The sequence below is a fragment of the Limanda limanda genome, chromosome 4, assembly GCF_963576545.1.
Source record: "Limanda limanda chromosome 4, fLimLim1.1, whole genome shotgun sequence".
Lineage (NCBI taxonomy): Eukaryota > Metazoa > Chordata > Actinopteri > Pleuronectiformes > Pleuronectidae > Limanda > Limanda limanda.
The window spans coordinates 26201907-26218273 of NC_083639.1; the positions used below are offsets into that span (position 1 = coordinate 26201907).

General features: G+C 43.2%; 1 protein-coding gene across 1 annotated transcript; it reads right to left on the minus strand.

The window, feature by feature from the left end:
- Nucleotides 1-1709: 1709 nt before the first annotated feature.
- On the minus strand, nucleotides 1710-14095 carry unm_sa1614 (un-named sa1614). Its single transcript, XM_061070056.1, has 28 exons — nucleotides 13970-14095; nucleotides 11918-11990; nucleotides 11668-11813; nucleotides 11455-11529; nucleotides 11295-11344; nucleotides 11045-11174; nucleotides 10380-10465; nucleotides 10209-10284; nucleotides 9411-9491; nucleotides 9229-9326; nucleotides 9080-9149; nucleotides 8256-8343; nucleotides 8110-8158; nucleotides 7819-7991; nucleotides 7076-7209; nucleotides 6899-6990; nucleotides 6617-6803; nucleotides 6403-6488; nucleotides 6199-6314; nucleotides 5884-5951; nucleotides 5666-5773; nucleotides 5178-5454; nucleotides 4645-4803; nucleotides 4446-4512; nucleotides 3220-3266; nucleotides 2670-2824; nucleotides 2333-2458; nucleotides 1710-1784 (listed from the first exon to the last, which is right to left on the minus strand). Exons 1-28 carry the CDS (start codon nucleotides 14093-14095, stop codon nucleotides 1710-1712), a joined length of 3018 nt encoding a protein of 1005 aa, XP_060926039.1.
- Between the last annotated feature and the right edge of the window lie 2272 nt (nucleotides 14096-16367).

The following is a 16367-nucleotide window of genomic DNA, read 5'->3' on the forward strand; positions in this document are numbered from 1 at the left end:
CTATTTTCATGTTATATTAAGAAATAATGTTACATTATGACATCCATTAAATTCTGACTTGAAACAACTTTATTCTAGTAAAATTATGATTTTTTTTTTCTCTTTCTGTATTTTAACGAGTTTTTTTTTCTTTATATTGAGACATTCTTGTCTTTTTTTTGTTAAATTAAAGTTAAATTACAGCAGTTATCTTTTAAATTATGACTTTTGTTCTCATAATACAAATTTTTTCCTGTTAAATTACATTTTAATTTCATCATATTACTATTTTTTTCTCAGTTATCTACGACTTAATTTTTGTTATATTATGACTTTGTGACATAACATTACAACGTTATTCTCAAAATCTCTTTTTCCCCAATATGGCCGATTAGTCCCTCATTCCACATTACTACATTACACTGAACTGTGCTTTTTTTTCACCAAACTTTTCATTTATAACGAAGTTAGTGTTTCCTGCTACATCTACGTTTCATGATATAAAAACAAATCAATTAATCTTCTTACAAGTTTCTTGTAATGAAACAGTTCCTTGTTTATTCGTGAATATTTGGTTTGTAATGAAAAGAAAATACGTAAAAGAGAGTTGAAGTGAAACCAGATTGATTTTAACTATTTAAAATAAGTAAAACTTCTGCCTTGAGAAACCAGGTTTTATCACAACAGTACGTTACGTTTCTTGCTTAATATGTTTGGAACCTTTTTGATAAAACATCTAATGTCATTGTTTATTCAATATTTAGGCTTTAACTGCCTTTTATGAACATTTCCCATAAGCCCTTGACAATCATGGGTTAAATGTCATAGAAATGAAGACACAAATGACCTTTGATCGCCCCCTGGTGGCTGCGGAACTAAAAACTCAAAATCACGACTTCAACTCTCCAACGCTGTGAACAATGTTAATATGAGAAATTTCCATTTTTTAACAAGAAACTGTTTTTTCATTTTCGTAATAGTGGCGGTTTTGTGCTGTGCTACTTACACTCTGAGGTGTTGTGATATCTCGGGACATCGAAGGCAGCTGGAAGAATTAAAGTCCATGTTTACAAACTGAATCCATGGTAACGGCTCAACACGGTGAAATCCGGCTCCAGAAACTGACTTCACCTGATTTTACAACAAACATCTGCGTTTTATCCTTTGGTCTTCAGTGTTCATTCCTCAGATGTGGTCCAGTAAAGAACTCTCAGCCTGAGAGGAGGAGGAAGCTGCTACAGGATCAAAGACTTCAAAGAACCTAAAACTGTCGCTCAGATGAACTTCACAATAAAAGTCCGGTGGATTGTTGTGCCCATGTGCTTGATAAAATATGAGTTAACTTTTCAGTTTAAATAAATTAATAAAAGTCACCGACAACCTTGAATTGTGGCTGATCAGTCTGTGCGAGGCCATCTCCATGGCAACGTTACCACTTGACCAAAACTTCTTGTTTAGTCCAGATTCTGTGTTTCAGTGTCCAAGTGATTGTGTGTTTCCTTGTCCAAGTGATTGTGTGTTTCCTGGAGCTTCTCAGAACCAGATCACCAACCTGGTCCATCGAAGTTCAGAGGTTTCGGCTGTATCTCGTTACGGATCCGGTTTGGCTCCGGTTTGGTTCCGGTGTGGCTCCGGTTTGGTTCTGGTTTGGTTTTCCAGGCCCTGACTTGGTTCAGATCTGTGCTGGTCCAGGGACTGATGGGGTCCAGTCCTGGTCCAGCTTCTTCATGTCATTCTGAGAACGGCTGGACGAAGGAAGACGGAAACAATCCTCTCTGGTCTGGCTCATCCTCGATGTAACCATGCTTCACACACACACACAAACACACACACACATTTGTTTATGATACATTTACAGAAACGTGAATGTAGGACAGTATATGAATCAAGCACAATTAAGAAAACAGGATTGTCAAGAAAGAAGTGGAAATGTTGAGATTAAGGTCGAACTAAATCCTAATTATCAACATTTCAACTTTATTTACCACATTTCAACTTTTATCTCAACATTTCAACTTTTTTCTCATCCGTTTAAAGGAATGAAGTTTTGTTATAAAATGGAAACTAAATGATAAAATCTCCACATTACCACATTAACTCAACATCAGCTGAGGCTTCATTACAAGAGCTCCTCTGTCCCGCCAGTGTTTTCAAGAAGGAAGTTTTGAATAAAGTGGAAATGTCGAGTAAAAAGTCAAACTAAATGATAAAATCTCCACATTCCAACTTTATTCTCGGCATGTCCATTCTTTCATCAGATAAGAAAACTCAACATCAGCTGAGGCTTCAGTACAAGAGCTCCTCTGTCCCGCCAGGGGTGGAACCAATCAGAGCGTAGGATGACGATACGTACCCACCAATCGGGGTCCTCCTGTCCCAGCAGCACCAGCACCTGACCCTCAATGAAGCTCAGCTCGTCATGTTGGTCGGCCTGACAGTCGTACAGAGCCTGGACCCGTCCACTCGCTCTGCCACGAGGCTGAAGGACGGCAGAGAATATCACTCAAAACGTCCCAACTACTGAAATCAAGCCGTCATGACGTCTGTGATTCTGCGACTCGAACTGATACGTGATTGATCAAATTAACAAGAAATGAGAATCTGTAATGTTCTGGAAATTAATGTCGTCACAGTAAAAAAATTAACCCCTGTGTTATTATTATTATTTATTTATTTTTATATAAACTTACCACTGATCTGCGAGGGAGCGGCATGGGGGCGGGGCCTCTGCTGTCACTCTCAAAGCTCTGAGAACGGTGGTTGGTGGGAGATCCGTTGGGCGGAGCTTTACTGGCAGGGTGCAGGAAGTGGGAGGAGCTACCGTCACTGTCCGCCCTCCGAAAACCTCAGACAGGGAATAAAAGACAAATGTTACCATGACAACATCAAGTTATTTTCAGGGTCGCGTTGTTAACAGGACAGAAAGTTAATTATCTAATGATTTATCCTGATTTATAAAGCAAATGTAACTCAACCGTATTTATCAAATATAAAATCTGATATTTTTGTTTGTTTGTTTGTTTTTCTGGCTGAAACATTTACGCAATTAAATGATAACTCAATTAAAGTATACATAAACTAATCTGTTTTGAGAAACTAAGTGGATTAACAACAGGAACTCATTTTATCTCTTGTTGCTCCACTGATCCCTGGACCTTCACTGTGAGTTTATAACATTTACACATGATACACAGACTGATGAACAGATAAAACAGACGGATGTAACAGGACAGGAAGTACCTGCTCTGTGAGGTCGTTCAGTCAGCGAGCTGAGAGGAGAAGATGGACTGCAAAGAGAGAGAGAGAGAGAGAGAGGGAGACAGACACAGAGAGAGAGAGGGGGGGGGAGAGGGAGACAGACACACAGAGAGATAGATAGATAGAGAGAGAGAGAGAGAGAGAGAAGGAGACAGAGAGGGAGAGAGAAAGATATATACACAGAGAGAGTGAGAGGGAGACAGACACAGAGAGAGAGAGAGAGGGGCGGGGAAGAGAGAGGGGAGAGAGAGGGAGACAGACACGCAGAGAGATAGTGAGGGTGAGACAGAGAGAGGGAGAGGGAGACAGATAGAGAGAGGGGGGGAAGAGATAGAGAGGGAGACAGAGCGAGAGAGAGAGAGAAAGAGAGAGAGGGGGGCAGATAGAGAGAGAGGGAAAGAGGTTTATTATTATTTTTAAAAAATCACATCTTTAATTCATCCTCTGTCCACCAGAGGGCAGTACAGTCTGAGTTTCTCGAGTTTGACACTGTAGCTTCAGTGAATCTAAATTTAACGGAAAACAATAAATGTATAATGTTGTTGTAGCTCGTCGCTGGAGAGTTAACAATAAATAAATTAGCACAGCTGCTGTAACGTCCATAGATTTAAACACATAAACCATAGACAGAGAATATCCTTCATGTCTTCAGATCATCGTGGAAAAAGCCTCTTTATTCAACCTGAAACAATAATCCATAGATGAGCTGATCCCTCGCTCCGGTTCCAGACTCTTCAAACTGACTAGAAGTGATTTTAAGACGTTACTGGTGATTTCTATGGCTCGATATGAAAAATCCATTTATAGATCTGCTTGTCCCTTCAGCTCCTCAGGCAGACGCCTGGTGTCTGTCCCAGAAACCTGGTTGAGAACTAGAGGGGACAGAGCTTCTCAGGACCCGAGGCTGTTTGTGTGTGTGTGTTTGTGTGTGTGTGTGTGAACAATTTGCATCTAGTGAATTTAGGTATGGTTTCATAAGGGGACTGTTGGGTTCCATAAATTAAGATTGTTATTATTATGGTCATATTCTTTTCATAGCTTGTTCTCTGATTAATTCTACTACAGAAATGTAAAACCCTTCCTGTTGGTATCTGGACCAGTGTGACATCATCATTCCTTTACCGGTCCAATAAGAGGCCTTGTTCTCTATCATGTGTTTAAGGTCTTTAATGTAACACACAATGTGTGTTTGTGTCTCAGATACTCACACACACTGCTTAAAGGAGGAGGAGTCTGGACCGCTGTAGATCCTGGGACTGGTTGGCAACCCGTAATCTACACACACACACACACACACACACACACACACACACACACACACACACACACACACACACACACACACACACAGTTAATTACACAGCATCCCTCTGACAGATTAATTGCAGTGTGTCTCTCAGATGTTACCGTGCGTGCTGGACTCAGAGCAGCTCCTCTTGTGTCGGACGGCGATGGGAGGGGCAGTGTTGGACTTCCTGCTTCCTGACGTGATGAAGAATCCCTCCTCATCGTCCTCGCAAAACCCCTCCCCCCCATCGGGAGGCGGAGGAGGAGGAACAGTGGGAGCTGAGTGACAGAGCAGAGATCAGAAACCTTCTACTTCCTAATATCTGTATCGGCTCCCAAATATAATTTATCTTTTATGACAAACCATCAATAGTTGTGGAGACATTTTAACAACAATTTAAGAAAAATATACAATTGCATAACTGGGAAAAATGTTCTGCCAATTCATTCAGAAGATCTCGAAGGAAATGTAAAAAAGTAAGACGCTCAATAAAGAGATGAAGAAACATCCTGTGGGGTTTTAAAACAAAATGGCTTCTTATTATTTTAGTCCAGAACGAAGAATCAACATCTCTTAGGCCACAACGTGTCAGCAGCAGAAAGTGTAAACATTCAATGGGAATAGCAATATAATGATCAATATCTGGTGTCACCTTTGACCCTGGGGGGCAGCGGGGGAGCCGGAGAAGAGGGCGGAGGTGGGGGGGGGCTCGGCGCGGTGCCAGCGGCCCGGCTGTGGAGGTCCATGGCCATGGCGAGCCTCCTCCCCACGCTAAGCAGACCTCCTCCGCCCGGCGCTCCGGCTCCAGCGGAGGAGGGCGGAGCCCCAGCGGAGGACAGGGACTGACTGAAGCTGAACGGACGGGAGGTGAAGGAGAAGGAGGAGGTGAAGGAGGAGGAGGAGGTGCGCTCCTTCTTCACTGGCCCATTCTGAAACGGGAAGGGAACAGATTAACAAAATACACTTTATTGGATCTATTAACATCTGCTGTTATCTCTGTTTTCATCAATAATCTGTCAATGTTCAGAGTTACAGCAGAGATGTGACGTGAAGAACAAAACCTAAAGAAATTCTGCCAAAATATTTATGAGGAGATAAATAAATCAGGTAAAACAGCAGCCCTTCAGTTGCCATGGTTACCCTGTCATCAAAGTCGTCGTCACTGTCATAGAGGTCGTCATGACGAAGCCGCCACTCGTACTCCACATGGATGTGATGGTCAAACTGGTTGGACTGGGCCTGCTGCAGCTGCACACACACACACACACACACACACACACACACACACACACACACATACGGTAAGTCGACACAAACAGTTACATTGAAGCAGTGTAATATGACCATGATCAACTCACCAGCGCCTCACAGTGGCTGTGCTTCAACCTGCGGCTCATGTCCAGAGCTGTCTCTCCCAACTCATTCTCTGTTCACACACACACACACACACACACACACACACACACACACACACACACACACACACACACACACACACACAGTTAAAATATGAACTTTACTATGTGTCTTCGGTCATCTACATAACTTTCAAGAAAATAGATATTGTCATTATAAGTACGTTTGTTTACTTTTGTAAAAGTGGCACTGCATCGACCACAGTCTATTCCTAATGAAGTGTGTTAACTTGTGTGACATGTGTGTGTTTGTATTACTGAGGTGTGAGTTGGCCCGGGCCCTCAGCAGCAGCTTCACACAGTCGCTCTTGTTGTGCAGACAGCTGTAGTGCAGCGCTGTGTTCCCTGATGATGTCGGCATGTCAACGTTTGAGCTGTAAAAAAACAACACAAAAGACACACACACGGGTAAACACACACTAACAAAAACTAAGGTGTAATAACTGCTGAACATCGACTGACCAGTTCTGAGCCAGGAAGTCCAGGATGTGCAGTGACGTCCTGTCGGCCAATAGGACGGCGAGATGGAGAGCAGTCTCCCCTTTTTCCTGTCGGCATGGAAACAGAGAGTGTGTTTACCGGGGATAAACTTTGCTTGTGTGTATATGTATGCAAGTGCATGTCTATATACTTTCATGTGTGTATATGTGTATATACCCTTTGTGTGTGTGTGTACCTGAATGTGTGTGTGCAGCGGCTGGCTCAGCTCCATCCTCTGAGCGTGCAGCTGAATCAAGCTGTAGATGTCGCAGCTCTTGGTCGCCTCCTGCAGGCCGAGGCGCAGCGTTGCAGTGGAGCTGGGATTCCGCCTCACAAAATGCACGTCCTGGTACTTGAGCATGATGAAGTCTTTACGCTCCGTCCTGCACGGCACCAACGCACAGCATCAAATTCACCACAATGAACGACAGTATGACAACAGCAGAAAGACACACAACTGTGTGTGTGTTTGTCTTACATGTGACTGTGTTGGGACGGCTTCAGAGACGGACTCAGCAGGTTCGCCTCCAGTATCTCATTAAAACCAGAGTTACCAACATTCCTGGCCAACTGAAAGAAAGAGAGACACGATCACTGTGTGACTCACATGAGGTCACCGTGACCTTTGACCTTTGTCTACTGTTAGTTCATATACCAGCAGGTCGGAGGTCCCCAGGCTGTCCAGACTCAGGGACTGGATCCTGGACACGTGGACCCCCATCTCCCTGTGGATCCCTGAACACTCGATACAGGTCAGGATCCCCAGGTTGGTCGAGAGCCATCCAGGATCTACAGAGAGAGAGAGAAACATATATTATATTCAACATTAAAAAATGTTATAGTGTTGTAGGTACAGTGTTAACTTTGATTTGACCTTTGACATTTAATAAACTGCATTTTACTTTTTTACCAAAGGTTGTAAATTACTCATATTCTGAGAAGTTAGAACAAAGACTTTTCACCTGGTGCATAGTTTTTTGACTGATTGATTGACTTATTGAATGATTGATTGATTGATTGATTGATTGATAGATTGATTGATTGACTGATAGACTGATTGATTGATTGATTGATTGATAGATTGATTGATTGATTGACTATTTGATTGATTGACTGACTGACTGACTGACTGACTGACTGACTGACTGACTGACTGACTGATTGATTGATTTGATTGATTGATTGATTGACTGATTGATTGACTGATTGAATGATTGATTGACTGATTGATTTACTTATTGATTGATTGATTGATTGATTGATTGACTGATAGACTGAATGATTGATTGATTGATTGATTGATTGATTGATTGATTGATTGATTGACTGATAGACTGAATGATTGATTGATTGATTGACGGATGGACTGATTGACTGATTGATTGATTGATTGATTACCCGGAGCTCCACAGTCGCAGCAGCTGTTGTTCCCTGGCATCCTCCTGACGTCGTCGGTGATGGCGCGGGTCAGATCCTCCACGCTGCTCTCCTCTCCTCCTCCCTCCAGCCTCCCCCCGTCCAGAGCCACGCTCAGGGCCTCCTGCTTACTGTTACTGAGCACCGAGATCCAGCTGAACACACACACACACACATAAACACACAAACCGGACACACATCTTATGTTTATGGACCTACACGATGATTCCAGTATCAGACTCTGTCAATAAGGTTAATTTATTTGTTACTCACGCCACACACTCAGCTTCATCTTCAGCCAGGAAGTGATACGTCCGATTATCTGGAGGACAAAAGGTTTGTTATATGTAACACCAATTTGTATTTGTGTGCGCATGTGTGTGGTTGGTTGTGTGTGTGTGTGTGTGCGTGTTTCTTACGAGAGATCAGGTCAAAGCATTTCTTGTCCTCCACGCTGGGTTTAACCTGACAGGTGAGTAGGTTGAGTCTGGTCGGAGGTTTATTCGGCTGAGAGAGACAGAAGAGGGTTTGAGGTGTATATACACACAAACACACACACACCCACACATATATGTTATTAATATATAGAGCTTCAGCCATTAAATATATTATCAAAACTTTTTCAATCCTGTCCCCAAAAAGGTTAATAAAGACAATTAAGGCTGCAACTGTCAATATTGATTAAGCATCTGATTATGTTTTCAAATAATCAATCACTACAGAACAACATAAAAAAACTAAAATATTCAAACTACAGTGAATACATGCTGAAGTAAAGCAGAACCTGCTCTTTGAGAAATGACTGAACCTATTGATTGACTATCAAAGTACTGCTCAATCTTCTTGTATATTCCATCAGTCTAAAATTTAAATGTCAGCCACTGTCTTATTTTGTATATGTGAGAAATGTACAGTGCTTTTCTGTGGCTGCTTCACAATAAGAGCCTCGCCATGTTTCATCAGTCACATGCTTTTAATGTGAAGCAGCAGCAGTAAAGAATGTTTTCTTTGTTTAAGAATCACATAAACACGTTAATCCACAATTACCAATGAGATCAAATTAAACTGGTACACTTGGGTTTATCTGAAACGTCCTGCTGCGTCATTTCCTGTGACGGCTATAATGACGAGATAATGACCTCATATGATGACTTCATATCCTAGGTATTATAATTTAAGGTCAAAGGTAACAGCTAACACACACACACACACACACACACACACACACACACGGTGAGCTCACAGTAGCATGTGCGATCGTCAGGTAACAGTTATGAACGGAACATTTCCTTTTCTGCCACATTTTCCTCAACCTGAAACACAAACAGAGTCAGTTTTAGTTGTTGTGCGATTAACGTTGATCATCAGCAGTTAATTGTGTTGTGTTTTTACCCGTCACTCTTCTTGTAGAGGAATCCTGATCTTTCTGTTCCGTAATTTTTGTCTCCCAGCAGCTGATGCATACTATACACCTGCTTAGGCAGCGAGTCCTACACACAGACACAGACACAGACACACACACAGTTTAATATCCTGTTGGATTGTGTTATCATGTCAGTGTTTGTGTGTCTGACCTGCTCCGTGTGGACGACCGGCCTCAGCTGATCTCTGAGAGAACACAGTTGTTTCTTCTCGTCTTCATGACGCTGCTTCACCTGCAGACACACGACAGTTCACCTGAGCCCTGATGCTCACGTGAGGTTCCACTGATCCAGGCTGACGGGACGTTATCAGGCCAAAAGCATCTGGATAACTTTGTTTATCAAGTGCAGTTTTTTTAATTTATTATTGAAACCAAGGGGCAACCGGCTGTTTGACATTTTGTGCTGAGTCATCCTGGTTTCAGGAGGATCAGGGGGTGGAGCCTGACTGAGAGCTTGAGGATAATACACGCCCACCTCCACCTGCGACCTGCACCGTGTCTGAAACCTTCTCTCGGATGACCAGCAGAGGGCGACTCTACTGGTTGCTTACAAATCCTTTAAGTCCTTTAGAAAATTATTCTACTTCTCACTTGATTTATAATGTCAAAAGGAGTTTAAGTCTCAATCTCTGGTTTCAATTCATCTTCAATACAACCTTATTTTCAGATGGAACTTATGATCCATTAAGGGACAAATATACGAGGGGCTTGGACATGTGATTGACAGGTAGTACCGTCAAATGGGTGCAGGTCGCATGTGAAGGTGGGTGTCAGGCTCCACCCCCTGCTCCTTTAAATATGATTACTTCTGGTTTATAAAACAATATGGCCCTGGACAAAATGTCAAACTCAAAAGCGACAGCTCACAGACCGGGTGACGTCACAGACGGTCTGTCTTGACTCTAACTTGTTTCTGGGTTTTATTTCTCCCTGTCGGTCATTGTCGTACCGTGGTCAGGACTCCGTTCAGCTCCTCAATGTACTGCTTCAACCGCTCAGTGGTGGAAACACACTCCTGCAGGAAACTACACACACACACACACGCACAAACACACACAGATACAGTAAATCATGTATTTTTACAACACTTATGCCTGATAGCGTGTTTGTGTGTCCTTACTTGTTGTGGCTGTGGTAGTGTTTGATGAGGTTCTGCAGCAGGTCAACTCCTCTCTTTGTCTTTATCTCATTGACCTTAATCAGATACTGAGAGAGAAGAGAGGGACGACCACATGGTTTTAAAGGGAAGACGGATGTGTGTTTACGTGTTTTGGCAGTGATGGATGAGTTTCAGAGTCGCTAAGGTGAAGTGTGGGGGACGATGATGAAGAGGAGCATTAGAGAGAGAACTGTCACTGTGACCTTTGACCTCCACAATCAAAGCTCATGAGTCCAATTAAACATTTATACCAAATTTGATCAAACTCCCTGAAGGCGTTCTTTAGATATCATGCCCACAAGAATTGGGCAGACGGACGGACAACCCAAAAACACAAAGGCCTCCAGCAACTGGCTGTCGCTGGAGACATAAAAAAGAAGACAAAAAAAAGGAGAGGAAGAGAGAGAAGGAGAAAAATGAGTGGGCTACATTCCAAGTCCTTCATTTGCGTCCGTCCATTTAATCCGGAGCTGGAAGCACTTCCTGGTAAAGGATCGATGAATAATCAAAGGAGGGAATTGGGATCGTTCCCTCAGGTGAAATTGACGGAGTTAGGAGGAGGGCAGGATGTGTGTGTGTGTGTGTGTTTGTGTGTGTGTGTGTGTGTGTGAGAGAGCGTGTCTGACCTCACACATGCTCAGCTGGAACGAGCGTCTCTCCTTCTCCAGCTCCTCGGCGATCTCCCCCCCGCTCACCTCGTTCCTCACCATCCCGTACTGACGAGCCAACTCCCTCTTCTCCTTCTCCACCTGCTTACTGTAAAAACACCACGTGTGAGACCTCCTGTCAGGAGCTAAACCCATCTTTACTGACAGACTGTTAAATCCTCAAGAGCGAAGCCGAGAAAAAACCCTTGAATGTTTGATGATCACTTACAATCTGCTCTCGTAGTCCCTCCACGCTTTGTCGAAAGGTTTCTTCAGATCCTGCAGAGACGAGGACAAAGACGGGTGAGAGACAGCGCCACCCTGAGGCCAAGTGGAGAAAATACGATGCAGTAATAGAAAGCGGTAAATGAAAAGATGTTCCTCCTCACCCCCTTCACCTCCCTCAGGTCGCCTTTAACCAGGGAGTCCAGGAAGAAGTGGATGTTGTGGAGCATGCTCTTTAGCTGCACACACACACACACACACACAAACACACAAACGTCAACACAAAATCGCACACATTCAACCCAACATTCGGTTATAAAATAATTCCTGGATCTGCACCATCCTTCTACCGAGCTTCGTGTGAACGTGTCCCTCACCAGGTTCTTCATCGGAGACACCAGCTCTTTGGAAAAGTCCGCCAGGCGATAGAAGGCGGAGCCAACCTCGGACTCTCCGTTTGAGTGACAGTTGACCGACAGCTTCTCCATCGAATGGATGTAGTGCTCCAGGTGAGAGACGTGTTCTGAGAGAGAGAGAGACAGTGTCAGTGCAGAGATCAGTGTGAGTGTGTGCATGGATGTGTGTGTGTGTGTGTGTGTGTGTGTGTGTGTGTGTCTGTGTGTGTACCTTGTCCTGAAGTATATTTGGCTTTAGAAGCTTTCTTCATTTTCTGCAACACCAGACGGTCACTGTCCAGAGCCTGAAAGAACACACACACACACACACACACACGCGCACACACACACACACACACACACACACACACACACACACACACACAACAGTTAATATATTCATGCAGTTATTATAAAAATAATAATAATACATCAACACGGACACTAAGATTAGATCTTTTTTTCAAATATGCTTTGATTTTCCTATTTGTTTTTGTGGCATCTATCAGGGGGAGGAGTTTACACAGTGACGTCATTGCTTGCATTTGTCAGGATGACATCGTATTCTACTACATCCACCTTCGTTCATTCTCCTTCTTCTGACAAACCTCTTCTACCAGCAGTATGTGTCGGGCCTATGTCCTATTATTTACTTCCTATTTATATAAATTATGAATATATGAAAGCAAATGTCTCATTGACTGTAAAGTTGTTTTTGACGTTTTCTTTCTCTGAACTGTTATTTCACATTGTCTGATAAATGAAGCTGCTTGGTTTAGAAAAAGTCCTCAAAGGAAACCAGAGCCTCAGATCACTTGTTTCCTGTCACGTTAACAAACTAAGATTCTAATGGAAGTTGTAATCTTCAACTTTCTGAGTCCAAGCTGCAGTTCATCTCATATCCTCATTAACAATAATCTCTCTGGCTCCTCCTCATTAAGATTCACGATAACAATGAATACTAATGAGATGTAATCTGTTCCCGTGGTAACATATGCCAACTCTGTTGGGGGTAAAACTGGGGCGGCAGCAGGGGGGGGGTCAGGGGGGGCGCGGCTTGACAGCATGTTTTTGAGGCCAGTCAGAGATCTGAGGGTCTGCAGGTCAGAGACTCCAAGTGTGTGTGTGTATGTGTGTGTGTGTGTGTGTGTGTGTGTGTGTGTGTGTGTGTGTGTGTGTGTGTGTGTGTGTGTGTGTGTGTGTGTGTGGATATGGGTGTGTGTGTGTGTTTGTGTGTGTGTGTGTGTTTGTGTGTGTTTTGGGGGGTTGGGGGCCCACTGGTTTAAAGAAGCAGAGTAGGATTTAAGTGGATCTATCAGCAGAAATTGAATATAATAATAATAACAATGCACATAACAGTATGTTAACAAGGAGTGTTGCTAGCATGGGGCTTGGACAGCTCAGGGTTTTATTTACTCCACCTGGAGAGTTGAGGAAAAGATAATATACATTCACACATTTCATTGTAAAGCGTCTGCTACCAAAGCTGCTGGTTGGTAAACTTCACGAGACTCAGTGTAAACCCTGGACTGGTCACAAGGCTGACACAGAATCAGTGTACGGAGCCGCTGTGCTACCCGCTGCACCACCGTGCCGCCCAGATCTTGTATATGGAGATACCTTGCTTGCCATTAATTATTTAGACAGTGGCAGCCAGCCGTGTCTAATGTGTCCCACCACAGTTTCATAATGAACCACATTTTTACACACTCATGTAAGATTTTAGGTCCCTGAGGTCCCTCGTGTGTTTTGCTCTGTTGTGCATGAGAGCGAGCTGCGTTCTCTCGTGCACGCTCCCATCATCGTGCACGCTCCCATCATCCTGCCTCCCATCACCATGCCTCCCATCATCACTCCTCCCAGCAGCTTCCACCACAGATTGATCTAATTCTGTGGGAAACATTGAAATGTAGTTATTGTGAATCTCCAGGTACTTTCATACATCCTAGTTGATTAGACCTATGCTCGGGTTAAAGGTCATAACTGTGCTGCTGGACATTACATGGTGAAATTGGTACACCATAATGCTGGGGGGGGGGGGGGTAGAGTTTCTATGTTAGGGGCCCCAGCAGCTCGTTTTTGCCCTGAGGGCCCTCGAGCTGTTAGGTTCGGCCCTGAATATGAGATAGAAGACAAAGTAATCATGTGACTTCCTGTGTGCTAGTTTCATTCATGAGGAAACATGAAAGCTCCTGACTGAGTGACATCACCTCCTCACACCTCCTTCCCTTTCTCCTCCTCCTCCTCCTCCTCCACCTCCTCCTCCTCCTCCTCTAGTACTGACCTCCTCCAGCAGGTAGACCGTGTTCCTGCAGCTCAGCATCCTGGAGGTGAAGGAGGAGGTGGTGGGGGAGCTCCAGTCCTCCTGCACCTCATGCACGAACTCCGGCACCGACACACACTCCGGCATGGTGCTGCAAACCACCGGGACCAACCGGGACCAACCGGGACCAACCGGGACAGTCTCACAGATCAGAACAAAAGAACCACAGCCACTGACGATGCTGATCAATAAAATGATTTAAAGATCCACAGTGTGAAGGAGAAATAATCCCATGAGCTCTGAGTTCTGGTTCTGGACCTGCTGATTAATGACCGGATCCGGTGCCTGCTCCTCGGTCACTTCACCGCAGCATCAGTCGCTTCTTCCTCCGAACAAAAGGTGAGAAAGCCCCGGAGGAGAAATCATCTGAACGGGCGCAGCCTCCACGGTGAAAAAAACAACACAGAGAATTTCAAATATGAAGTATTTTCAAATAGAATTGATGAAGGTTTCCAGGTTATTGAGTCTTCATCCGGAGGAGCAGCCGCACGAACCCGCCCGGGTCTGCGCCTGAGAGCCGGCTGACAAAGAGCGGAGCAGCCGAGCGGGGAACCGGAGCTCGGAGCACCGGGGCCGGGGAGAGACGAGAGGATGCGTCCGGGGTCTCCTCCTCAGATTCATCTCTTCTCCTCCATCACCTGCTTTTCTCCGCGTTTCCTCCTTTATTCTCACCGCATGGACAGGCGCGTGCACGGTGGCCGCGGCGGCGCGCCCTGCTGACCGAGCACAGAGGTGCACTGGGAAGAGACATTAAGGTCCTGATAATAAATAATACTATTATATATGATTATATATTATATTATTGTACATTGTAATACCATAATACATCACTGTTTTAATACTATTGTTTTATTTAGAGCACAGAGGTAAACTGGGAAGAGGCATTAAGGTCCTTATAATAAATAATACTGTTATATATTATTATATATTATATTATTATACATTGTTATACCATAATACCATCACTGTTTTAATACTATTGTTTTATTTAGAGCACAGAGGTAAACTGGGAAGAGGAATGAATATCCTTATAATAAACTACCATCTTAAACAGGACTGGTTTAATATTGTCGAACCTGCTCTCAGGGTTTCATTTAATTTAGAGCACAGTGAGGACATTTTGTTTGGTTTTAGAGAAGCAGAAAGAGAGAGAGAGAAAAGAAAGAAAGAAAAAAGACTTTACACAGAAACAACCATATCACTTTGCTCTATATGGTTTTATTTTATTTTTATTGAGAGCACATAAAAAACAGTTGTTTTTTTTAGAGACAGAAAGAAAGAAACTCGTTTAACATAATGTGAAAATCACTTGGGTGTATATGGTTTTGTTCAGACTGGTTTGTCTATAAACAGAAACAAAACTCTGAGACAGAAAATCTCTGACAGACAGAGTGACGTAACCATCTGTGAAGCTAACGTGGCAGAAAACAGAGAGGGACTCCTCTGACAGCAGCAGAACCCAATCTGCTAACTGGTTTTCACATGTATCTTCCCTTCTAGTCTCTGGCACGAGTCAGCATTCATCTCCCCATGATCTGTCATCATCATCAGAGTCTCAGAGGAAACAATCACAGCCGGCGTCTGTAAACAAACCATTCAGACTTCCTGTGGTTCAGCCTGGAGAGGAGGATGAGGAGGGTTGAAGTCTGGAGGAAGAGTCCTGACTTTAACACAGTTTAATCTGTCAAACTGGGTTTTTCTCATTATTACACAGAATTATCTACAAGTACAAAGGTTTGGACTCGAGAGGATGAAACACACTATTAATCCCATTCTGATCTGATACTGATCCATTTCATCCCCCTGGTTACTACAATGGAAGATAATTTAATCTTAAATGAATATGAAATTATATTCATTTTTCATTAATTTGTCATAATGCATTTGGGGAATTGATAAACCTCGGTTCTGAGTTCTAATTTCTTTAGATAATAACAGAATATTTGGGCTTTTCTGTTCACTGCCCTCAAACAGACAGAATCATTCTAACCGATATTCATATTTATTTATTTATTCACTCAGAAATAGCAGCAAACATTCACATTTATCTTTCTGAAACTGGTATGAATGAAAATATCAACTTCAGCTCTCTGTCAGTGCATCTTTATTTCACTTATTTATTTGCTTTTAACATCAATAAGAAACTCGCAACAACAACCATTTAATCAACAATATTAAACTTGTACACAATAGTGGGAGTCTTTTTGGTTTTCGAAAAGTGCTTATTTGTTGGATGTAAGTTTGTCCAGTGATGCTGCACAGTAATAACATTTAAATGACATTATATTAATATGTATATAAGCTAGGCATGAAGTAAAAGGTGTCCAGTAATTTTCTCTGGTTGTGAATTACAGTCAAG